Source organism: Pseudophryne corroboree, chromosome 1 (assembly GCF_028390025.1).
Source record: "Pseudophryne corroboree isolate aPseCor3 chromosome 1, aPseCor3.hap2, whole genome shotgun sequence".
NCBI lineage: Eukaryota > Metazoa > Chordata > Amphibia > Anura > Myobatrachidae > Pseudophryne > Pseudophryne corroboree.
Genome location: NC_086444.1, coordinates 466,248,516 through 466,260,899, shown reverse-complemented (window position 1 = coordinate 466,260,899; position 12,384 = coordinate 466,248,516). Strand labels below are relative to the sequence as shown.

Sequence of the window (12,384 nt, the reverse complement as noted above, 5' to 3'; positions counted from 1 at the left end):
GACACACAGCACACACACCGGGAATGCTCTGATAGAGGACAGGACCCCACAAGCCCTTTGGAGAGACAGAGGGAGAGTCTGCCAGCACACACCAAGCGCTATATATATATATATACAGGGATAACCTTATATAAGTGTTATTCCCTTATAGCTGCTGTTTATATAGTTTTTAGCTGCCAATAGTGCCCCCCCTTCTCTTTTTTACCCTGATTCAGTAGCAAGTCTGCAGGGGAGAGTCAGGGAGCCGTCCTTCCAGCGGAGCTGTGAGGGAAAATGGCGCTTGTGTGCTGAGGAGATAAGGACGTCGTGAAGGGGCGGAGCCTATCTCCCGCTTTTTTTGTAAAAAATGGCAGGGGTTAAAATACATCCATATAGCCCCAGAGCTATATGTGATGTATTCTTTAGCCAATCTAAGGTATATCATGTTATATTGCGTCTCAGGGCGCTCCCCCCCAGCGCCCTGCACCCTCAGTGACCGGAGTGTGAAGTGTGCTGAGAGCAATGGCGCACAGCTGTGGTGCTGTGCGCTACCTTAGTCTGAAGACAGGATCGTCTTCTGCCGCCGATTTCACCGGACCTCTTCGCTCTTCTGGCTCTGTAAGGGGGCCGGCGGCGCGGCTCCGGGACCCATCCAGGCTGAACCTGTGATCGTCCCTCTGGAGCTAATGTCCAGTAGCCTAAGAAACCCGATCCACTCTGCACGCAGGTGAGTCCGTTTCTTCTCCCCTTAGTCCCACGATGCAGTGAGCCTGTTGCCAGCAGGACTCACTGAAAATAAAAAACCTAAAATATACTTTTATTCTAAGCAGCTCAGGAGAGCCACCTAGCCTGCACCCTTCTCGTTCGGGCACAAAAATCTAACTGAGGCTTGGAGGAGGGTCATAGGGGGAGGAGCCAGTGCACACCACCTGATCCTAAAGCTTTTATTCTTGTGCCCTGTCTCCTGCGGAGCCGCTATTCCCCATGGTCCTTACGGAGTCCCAGCATCCACTAGGACGTCAGAGAAACACCCTTTTCACCTGAAAACACACAGGTTCAGTGAAACCTGTGAGTTTTCGGTAGAAACAGCCCCATTTTCGTGTGAAAACAGGGCTGTTTTCAGGGATTTGCTTCGCCTGAAACAAATCCCCAATAAGCCGTGTCTCGAGCCAGCTTATCAGGGTTAACTGAATAGCCCCCGGCGAGACAATTACCCGCAATCAATGATCGCGAGTAATTGAATATCCCCCACGGTGTTAAACCAGGAAACTGGAGCTTATCGTCTGCTATTCTCTTCTCTTTTTCCATGGCAACATATACAATGGGGTTAAATCCACCCCTCCCCCAGAGGCAGGATAAGAAAGATACATACCTGGGGGGGTATACAGGACCAAACCTCCATCTTTCTTGTGTCTTATGGTTCTCCACAAGTTGTAACATATTTTAACATAACATTAATAACTGAATTTCTGCAGAGCTGAAGGAATACATACGTAATACCGGCAGATGGGATGCTGGCTGTCAATATCCCGACAGTGGCATCCCGCCCGCTAGAATGCCAGCAGCAGGGCAAGCGCAAAGAGTTCCCTTGCGGGCTCGCTACGCCTGACATGCTGCGGGCTCAGTGGTCTGCTGTGCTCACCACAGGATCTATTATGGGTGTCGCGTATACCCACAGGTGGGAATAGCACCTGTGCGCCGGGATTCTGGCTGTCTGCATTGTCAGCTGTTGGGATTCCGGTGTCTGTATCCTGATCGTCGGGATCCCGACAGCTGGCAAATTAACTGCATCCCGAGCAGAACACGGACATGGAGGAGCCAAGGAAACCAGGTAAGAAGATAATCTGTACTTGCTCCATGGCAACATACACAATGGGGTGATACCAATGTTGAATTCTGCATAAGGTGGGCCCCATATCTACTTCCATCAAAGCTTAATATTAAACTTTGTGTAGTTACATGAAGGAAAAAAAAGTTCTTGCAAAATACTTCAATTGCCTCGCTAACCATGATGCAGCCAGGGTTCTAGTAGGATACCCCTTTATAACTTTCGGGTTTATCTGTGAAATGCAGGTTTTTATGCATCTTGCAACAGATGCTTTTTAATTTTTAATAGCTATAACCAAATCTAAACAATTTTTGTTCCTTTAGATTTTTTGGTTTAAGGACATAAAAGGGGAAAAACAGTATCCTGGTTCATTTGGAATTGAGAAACCCCTTAAGCAGAAACGTAGACTTCGTTCTAAGAACGACATTAATTTTGGACACGATAAGAAAGGTCTGTCAGTTCCTGAGCATCCTGAAGGTACTTCACTACTAAACTCACAAATCTACTGCTCGGCTCTATGTTCCTTTCAGTGCATGGATCTTGTGTTTATTTAATTTATAGCAACATAGGGTCTGAATCTGATTTGTAAGGTAATGCACAAGTGAAGGAAAGCTGCTGTGCTAAGGGGGTTTGCGAGCCGTTCTGTAAATGCGCACACCTGTACATAGGCACAATCAGTCTTGTGCATACACACACCTCTACATAGGCACAATCAGTCTTGTGCATACACACACCTCTACATAGGCACAATCGGTCTTGTGCATGCGCAGACCCTGAACCATTGGATCTGCGTTCAATCAGGACCATAATCGCCTTACATTTCCCGCACAGGTGGGAATAGCACCTGTGCGCCGGGATTCTGGCTGTCTGCATTGTCAGCTGTTGGGGATTCCGGTGTCTGTATCCTGATCGTCGGGATCCCGACAGCTGGCAAATTAACTGCATCCCGAGCAGAACACGGACATGGAGGAGCCAAGGAAACCAGGTAAGAAGATAATCTGTACTTGCTCCATGGCAACATACACAATGGGGTGATACCAATGTTGAATTCTGCATAAGGTGGGCCCCATATCTACTTCCATCAAAGCTTAATATTAAACTTTGTGTAGTTACATGAAGGAAAAAAAAGTTCTTGCAAAATACTTCAATTGCCTCGCTAACCATGATGCAGCCAGGGTTCTAGTAGGATACCCCTTTATAACTTTCGGGTTTATCTGTGAAATGCAGGTTTTTATGCATCTTGCAACAGATGCTTTTTAATTTTTAATAGCTATAACCAAATCTAAACAATTTTTGTTCCTTTAGATTTTTTGGTTTAAGGACATAAAAGGGGAAAAACAGTATCCTGGTTCATTTGGAATTGAGAAACCCCTTAGGCAGAAACGTAGACTTCGTTCTAAGAACGACATTAATTTTGGACACGATAAGAAAGGTCTGTCAGTTCCTGAGCATCCTGAAGGTACTTCACTACTAAACTCACAAATCTACTGCTCGGCTCTATGTTCCTTTCAGTGCATGGATCTTGTGTTTATTTAATTTATAGCAACATAGGGTCTGAATCTGATTTGTAAGGTAATGCACAAGTGAAGGAAAGCTGCTGTGCTAAGGGGGTTTGCGAGCCGTTCTGTAAATGCGCACACCTGTACATAGGCACAATCAGTCTTGTGCATACACACACCTCTACATAGGCACAATCAGTCTTGTGCATACACACACCTCTACATAGGCACAATCGGTCTTGTGCATGCGCAGACCCTGAACCATTGGATCTGCGTTCAATCAGGACCATAATCGCCTTACATTTCCTTTTTTATATGTGAAGATCTCTTTCTTCCCATTGTAGTAAATGACGTACTTCTTTCATCATGCTGTGACTCTTCGTTCCCCCTTGATGGTTGATATATGACACTGTCTAGCTGAATAAGTGGACTAAGACATGGCAATCTAAAATTCTTTCATGAAAATGTAAACAGGCATTTAACAATGCTTTCATCTACCTTTTGTTTGTGGACAAGGTTGCTATTTTATCTTGCTTCTAACCTCGTGCTATTAGATGATCCCAAGTGGCACCCCATCCTTGTTTGTTGATATCAGTCATGGTTACAATGTCTTCACGATCTGCAAATGATCTGTCTTTTGTCAGATTTTGTAATTTTTTTTATTTGTTGATTTATGTAGGTCTTTAATAACTTTTGTTGTTAGAGGAGTATCAGAGGGGCCAGTTCCAAAAGAAGGGAATGCTTATTAATGAGGTTGGTCCTGCCATCTTCTGACTGGATAATACTCACAAAAGGTACATCGGCAGGGGCTTCATAATAGGAGCCGATCATCCTCTGTTTCTTCTGGCAGCAACAGCGCTGCAGGTAAACCCCCAAAACTAACAAATTTACAAACACATATCTAACCTCACCCGTGCCATAAGACTACCCTCATATGACCTGTAAGTGCCAATCAGACCTTCCGATGCCAGCATACCACCCCCACATGCCCCTAGTATCCGCAAAGCTAGGGGATGGTTGATCACTCCCCTCTGGAAAACACTGTATGACAGTCATCAGCGCAACCTGTGGGACCAGGTCTTTTTTTTTTCTTTCTTGGAAATCCCCTGCTGCCATATTGAGTAGAATATGTGCTACAGCAGGTAAGTATGAACTATGTTACAGATTAATAATTAGTCTCATTCAGTACTGCTACTCTGGTGCCATAATCCAATAGGATAATGGACACAGATATTTAGTGCTCACTATAGGTGCACGGTACTGATCAGTGAGTAGGGTACATTTTGGAAGGCTACATTTTAGACATGATATATCGCTACAGCTACTGTCCTTTAAATTTAATTATGCCCTCCTCACTGATCAGTACCCTGAATCTAGAGTGACCACTAGATATACAGCGTGAACTTGCAATAAGGCCTTCATTTACTACTCATCTGCCAATCTAGAGTTACATAGATAAGGCTCCACTGATGGAGCAGAGTGAGTCAGACATATGATAGATTATTACGTGGATTACCACCCAAAAAAATAAGTTTTGTTTAAGCATGCCTTAAATAGAAAGAACAAAAAAAATTGTTACATCTTACTTTAAAACTGTGTAGTTATAAAGAAAAAAAGAACTCAACCTCTTTAGAGAACTTACAGCAAATGGGTCTGCTTGCTCCCAGGAAAATGGTGCGCCCCAGAAAGTAGGCCTCATTTTTTCACGTAACGATTCTGGCACAACCAACCAAATGAAGCAGATATCTAACAGCGCTACCACAGTAGCAAGGAGAACAACGAAATTATCACCGTAATATGTAGAGATGTAAGCGCCTATAGCCGGACTGGTGACCAAACTTGCTGCAAATGTAGCCGATACCTTAAGAAGTGACAAACAGATAAGTACTTATAACATGTATATGCCTTGACAAAATATTTACATTTCGCAAACAGATGTTAACAGAACCTGCATTATAGAATAGTGATTTTGCAGTCATCAAGCTTATATGCGATGTAACTACCCAGAACCTAAAAATATCTGCTTAACTGTGTAACTAGTGCAGGAGGATAAAACGCTTTGTAAACCCAGCAAGAAGTGCAGGGTTGTAAAACAGTGACGAAGTGTCAATAATCTCATCTGCAAAGGTATATTAAATGGGTTAACCACTTTTGGATAGATCACCAGTTCTAACCTGCCATCTCTAACTTATCCATCCAGACATCGTCAACAGAACCAAATAGAAGCACTATATTCAATAGCAACCCTTTAAAGAAAGTTGTAGTCAGGAGAGATGGTGATCAAATGATTATGTTCATACATGCATGTGCTGTGATCCACAGAAATATATTAATATGCTGTAAGTTTTCTAGTGCAGATCAGAACAAACTCTCGTAATTGGTTGTTATGGCAACAAATAAGCCCAAAAGGTTTATCGTGTCTCTGTAGAGTCCATAAACGTAATGGGTTGAAACTGCCCTTGCCTGCTCTCATGTTAGGGCAAGTAACCAGTAGCAAGAAGGGAGCGATCCAAAAATGTAAAAAATAAAAAAAATAACCTACCCATCAATAGTTAACATATCTTAAAATACGCAAATTTAATAAATTGTTTTATTATTATGACTCAACATAAATCAATTACTTCAAAAAAGTGATTAACTACAACATAAAATGAATACATAAAACTATTTGAAAATGCATTCTATTAATATAATAGGTTATCATTACAGTAACAAATTTAAATGAGTAACTTTCAATAATCTCACCAGTCCATACGCTGTACTTCTTTCGTGTTCCTGTGTTATGTCCGCAACATAGGCAAAAATTACCGAGAACGTTACAGAAAATGCTCCAGATACTGAAATCATTGCAAAATACCACCTATAGGGGGGAAAAAAAAAAAAAAAAAGAATTAAAATGGTCTACTTTCCTGTTAATCAAAATCGAATAAATACCTTTTCTTTATAGCTACATTATTTGGTCCCAATAATATAAAAACCTGCATTTAGACATATACTAATTGCTCGAATCTCCTCAGCCATTACTTTGCACTTCCTAATACAGTACCTGGAATCTGATGATTCGCCAACTCACAATTAATCCATACCAACAAAATATGTTTTATGCCTTATGGTAGATGCACTTAAATGTTTTATTTGTATTGTATGTCTATGCAACTATATATGCAATCATATACATTACAGTGTGTTTTATATATGATAGAAATTAGTCCATATTCCGGATTACTTACCATGGGCTTATCCTCATTAAAGGAATAGGGGCACATGTAAAGAAAACAGTTATAAGAAGAAAAGATTTTCTGCCGTACACATCTGATAAGCCTCCAATGAGTGGTGCACACATAAATGATAGGAAGCCCTGTAAAAAGACAAATAAAAAAAACCCAAACAATTACTACAGCACATAAATAAAATTAGAGATGTCCGGCAGGCACTTTTCGTGTTTTTGGTTCTAATTCCACTTTTGTGTTTTGGTTTTGCCAAAACCACCCTTTCGTGTTTTGGTTTGGGATCTGGATGATTTTTTTTTTTAAACATAAAAACAGCTAAAAACACAGAATTTTGGGGTAATTTTGCTCCTACGGTATTATTAACCTCAATAACATTAATTTCCACTCATTTCCAGTCTATTATAAACACCTCACAATATTGTTTTTAGGCCTAAAAGTTGCACCGAGGTGGCTGTATGACCAAGCTAAGTGACACAAGTGTGCGGCACAAACACCTGGCCCATCTAGGAGTGGCACTGCAGTGTCAGACAGGATGGCACTTTTCAAAAACTAGGCCCCAAACAGCACCTCATGCAAAGATGTAGAAGAGGTGCAATGAGGTAGCTGTATGACTAAGCCAAGCGACACAAACAATTCCCACTGGCATTATACGTCCAAATCACAGGAATTATACGGCCAAATCACTGGAATTATACGGCCAAATCACTGGAATTAAATGGCAGTACCACTGGACATATATGGAAGTGTCAGACAGGATGGCACTTTAAAAAAAATAGTCCCAAAACAGCACATGATGCAAAGAAGACAAAAAAGGTGCACCGAGGTTGCTGTATGACTAAGCTAAGCGACACAACCACCTGGCCCATCTAGTAGTGTCATGCAGTGGCTCAATGTCGAGAGTGGGCCACAATTGTTCGGTCCACTGACAGCATCTCCAGCACGCCCCTGTCATTTTTAAAAAATCCTGCAATTGGTGGACTTATACGGCAGTGCCCCAGGACTAATACAGCAGTACCCCTGGACTCATACGGCAGTGTCAGACAGGATGGCACTTTTCAAAAACTAGGCCCCAAACAGCACCTCATGCAAAGATGTCGAAGAGGTGCAATGAGGTAGCTGTATGACTAAGCCAGGCGACACAAACAATTACCACTGGAATTATACGTCCAAATCACTGGAATTATACGTCCAAATCACTGGAATTAAATGGCAAAATCACTGGAATTAAATGGCAAAATCACTGCAATAATACTGCAAAATCACTGTAATAATACGTCCAAATCCCTGTAATAATACGTCCAAAGCACTGGAATTAAATGGCAAAATCACTGGAATTAAATGGCAAAATCTTGGTATCGCCTGCCTAGTGAAGTGGAATCTAGATGGGATTTGGTACCGGGAACACAATACCTCCATCAATTGTCTAAATCCCACTGCACTAATGGCGGATACCAGAGGCACGTCTAACACCAACATAAGTGTCAAGGCCTCAGTTATGAGGGCGTCCATCGTCATTTGAAGCTGATCCACTAGTCATGAACATAGGCCAGGGCCTCAGCCGTTCCTTGCCAGTCCGTGTCGTAAATGGCATATTGGCAAGTTTACGTTTCTCCTCAGACCATTTTAATTTCTTTTTTTGGATCTTTTTACTGAACTTTGGCTTTTTGGATTTTACATGCCCTCTACTATCACATTGGGCATCGGCCTCGGCAGACGACGTTGATGGTATTTCATCGTCTATGTCATGGCTAGTGGCAGCAGCTTCAGAACTAGGAGGAAGTGATCCTTGATCTTTCCCTATTTTATTCTCCAAATTTTTGTTCTCCATTATTTTTTTGGAGTTATATAACACAATATGCGGCACAGGAATGACTGATGGCTGATGGCCAGGACACTACCACTGGTCTAATGCAGCACAACACAGCAACACTGTAAGGGACATGTTGTTGTTGTTGTTATTATTATTATTATTATAATACGGCAGCAGTGGACATATTGCAGCAGCGCATACCACTGTGATGGCCAGGACACTACCACTGGTCTGATGAAGCACAACACAGCAGCAATGGACATATGGCAGCAAGAAGACACAAACACTGTGACTGGACAAATACAGCAGAAGACACTACCACTGAGGACACTGAGGACGGAGACACGTCCTCCCTCTACACTCTTCAATGCCGGAGTGAAAATGGCGGGGATGCGCAGCTCCTTATATAGAATCCAAACCCTGCGAGAATCCGACAGCGGGATGATGACATTTTGCCTCGTTCTGGTTTCCGAGTCAGGCGGGAAAACCCGAGCCTGGCTCGGAACCAGACTCGAATGTTGAAGTTCGGTTCGGTTCTCTGAGAACCGAACCCGCTCATATCTAAATAAAATGATAAAAAGTTATCAAACCACATGATTATATTAGATAAGTAGACTTAACATAACAGCTGAAACATAAAACGCATATATGGAGGGTATGTAGTCAAAAAGGGTCAACTATTACAATGCTGACACCACACTGTTAACAGTTATGATGTTCAAACTGTTAAAATGTCAATGGACAACATGTTGACTTCAGAGTTAGGCTGCAGTTGGAAGGCTTAGGGATAGGGAACAAATACTTACTGGACGGCTGCAGCATCAGGGGTCAGACACAGAAGCGACAGTCACATGACCACCGGGACCCAGAAGCTGCCACTGTGGCTGCCAGGAGAAGGTAAGTCATCACTTGGCCACCAGGACGAAATGTTGACTTTCTAACATCTCGACATTCCATCACTGTCTACATGATGAATATCAACATGATCAATGCGACATTAAGACTACGTTGACATTCTCATATTAACATGAATGTCGAATTTTGCACCCAACCCCTTAAGGAGATGTGGGTTAACAACCCACACAATTTAGTGCTTGCCAAATAAAGAAAGAAAGTACTGAACTGGGGTAGACAATCCCTTTAAAACTAGATTTTCTAAAAATAAGATTTTACTTACCGATAAATCTATTTCTCGTAGTCCGTAGTGGATGCTGGGGACTCCGTCAGGACCATGGGGAATAGCGGCTCCGCAGGAGACAGGGCACAAAAGCAAGCTTTTAGGATCACATGGTGTGTACAGGCTCCTCCCCCTATGACCCTCCTCCAAGCCTCAGTTAGGTACTGTGCCCGGACGAGCGTACACAATAAGGAAGGATCTTGAATCCCGGGTAAGACCCAAACCAGCCACACCAATCACACCGTACAACTTGTGATCTGAACCCAGTTAACAGTATGATAACAATGAAGTAGCCTCTAAAAAAGATGGCTCACAACAATAATAACCCGATTTTTGTAACAATAACTATGTACAAGTAATGCAGACAATCCGCACTTGGGATGGGCGCCCAGCATCCACTACGGACTACGAGAAATAGATTTATCGGTAAGTAAAATCTTATTTTCTCTGACGTCCTAGTGGATGCTGGGGACTCCGTCAGGACCATGGGGATTATACCAAAGCTCCCAAACGGGCGGGAGAGTGCGGATGACTCTGCAGCACCGAATGAGAGAACTCCAGGTCCTCCTCAGCCAGGGTATCAAATTTGTAGAATTTTACAAACGTGTTCCCCCCTGACCACGTAGCAGCTCGGCAAAATTTTAAAGCCGAGACCCCCTCGGGCATCCGCCCAAGATGAGCCCACCTTCCTTGTGGAATGGGCATTGACAGATTTTGGCTGTGGCAGGCCTGCCACAGACTGTGCAAGCTGAATTGTACTACAAATCCAACGAGCAATAGTCTGCTTAGAAGCAGGAGCACCCATCTTTTGGGGTGCATACAATATAAACAGCAAGTCAGACTTTCTGACTCCAGCCGTCCTGGAAATATATATATATATATATCTATTTTTAGGGCCCCGACAACGTCTAGCAACTTGGAGTCCTCCAAGTCCCTAGTAGCCGCAGGCACCACAATATGTTGTTTCAGGCGAAACGCTGACACCACCTTAGGAAGAAACTGGGGACGAGTCCGCAGTTCTGCCCTGTCCGAATGGAAAAACAAATATGAGCTTTTTTTAAGACAAAGCCCCCAATTCTGACAATCGCCTGGCCGAGGCCAGGGCCACAACATGGTCCCTTTCCATGTGAGATATTTCAAATTCACAGATTTGATCGGTTCAAACCAATATGATTTGAGGAATCCCAACACTACGTTGAGATCCCACGGTGCCACTGGAGGCACACAAGGGGCTGTATATGCAATACTCCCTTGACAAACGTCTGGACTTCAGGAATTGAAGCCAATTTTTTCTGGAAGAAAATCTACAGGGCCGAAACTTGAACCTTAATGGACCCCAATTTGAGGCTCATAGACACTCCTGTTTTCAGGAAGTGCAGAAATCGACCTAGTTGAAATTCTTTCGTGGGGCCTTCCTGGCCTCACCCACGCAACATATTTTCACCACATGTGGTGATAACGTTGTGCGGTCACCTCCTTCCTGGCTTTGACCAGGGTTGGTATGACCTCTTCCGGAATGCCTTTTCCCTTAGGATCCGGCGTTCAACCGCCATGCCGTCAAACGCAGCCGCGGCAAGTCTTGGAACAGACAAGGTCCCTGCTGGAGCAGGTCCTTTCTTAGAGGCAGATGCCACGGTTCCTCTTGGAACAGACATGGTTCTTGCTGAAAGCAAATCCCATCTTAGCTCCCGAGGCCATTAGTCCTCTGTGAGCATCTCTTGAAGTTCCGGGTACCAAGTCCCTCTTGGCCAATCCGGAGCCACGCGTATAGTTCTTACTCCTCTACGTCTTATAATTCTCAATACCTTGGTTATGAGAAGCAGAAGAGGGAACACATACACCGACAGTTACACCCACGGTGTTACCAGGACGTCCACAGCTATCGCCTGAAGGTCTCGTGACCTGGCGCAATACCTGTCCCGTTTTTTGTTCGGGCGGGACGCCATCATTTCCACCTTTGGTCTTTCCCAACGGTTCACAATCATGCGGAAAACTTCCCGATGAAGTTCCCACTCTCCCGGGTGGAGGTCGTGCCTGCTGAGGAAGTCTGCTTCCCAGTCGTCCACTCCCGGAATGAACACTGCTGACAGTGCTATCACATGATTTTCCGTCTAGCGAAAAATCCTTGCAGTTTTGACCACTGCCCTCCTGCTTCTTGTGCCGCCCTATCTGTTTACGTGGGCGACTGCCGTGATGTTATCCCACTGGATCAATACCGGCTGACCTTGAAGCAGAGGCCTTGCTAAGCTTATAGCATTACAAATTTGCTCTTAGCTCCAGTATATTTATGTGGAGAGAATTCTCCAGACTTGATCACACTCCCTGGAAATTTTTTTTTTTTTTTTTTTTTTTTCCTTGTGTGACTGCTCCCCAGCCTCTCAGGCTGGCCTCCGTGGTTACCAGCATCCAATTCTGAATGCCGAATCTGCGGCCCTCTAGAAGATGAGCACTCTGTAATCACCACAGGAGAGACACCCTTGTCCTTGGATATAGGGTTATCCGCTGATGCATCTGAAGATGCGATCCGGACCATTTGTCCAGCAGATCCCACTGAAGAGTTCTTGCGTGAAATCTGCCGAATGGAAGCGCTTCGTAATAAGCCACCATTTTTACCAGGACTCTTGTGCAATGATGCACTGACACTTTTCCTGGTTTTAGGAGGATCCCGATTAGCTCGGATAACTCCCTGGCTTTCTCCTCTGGGAGAAACACCCTTTTCCTGGACTGTGTCCAGAATCATCCCTAGGACCAGCAGACGTGTCGTCGGAACAACTGCGGTTTTGGAATATTTAGAATCCACCCGTGCTGTCGTAGAACTACTTGAGATAGTGCTACTCCGACCTCCAACTGTTCTCTGGACC

The 12,384-nt window shown here is 43.8% G+C and overlaps 1 protein-coding gene across 1 annotated transcript in view; it reads right to left on the bottom strand.

The window, feature by feature from the left end:
• The window catches only part of LOC134982190 (hippocampus abundant transcript 1 protein-like), a 127,142-nt gene that overhangs the window by 21,751 nt on the left and 93,007 nt on the right, over positions 1-12,384 (bottom strand). Inside the window, exons 5-7 of the mRNA XM_063948709.1 lie at positions 6,537-6,664; positions 6,052-6,166; positions 4,949-5,167 (exon numbers count right to left, since the gene is read on the bottom strand). Coding sequence (XP_063804779.1) covers positions 4,949-5,167; positions 6,052-6,166; positions 6,537-6,664 — 462 coding nt within the window. The remainder of the gene's footprint in view (positions 1-4,948; positions 5,168-6,051; positions 6,167-6,536; positions 6,665-12,384) is intronic.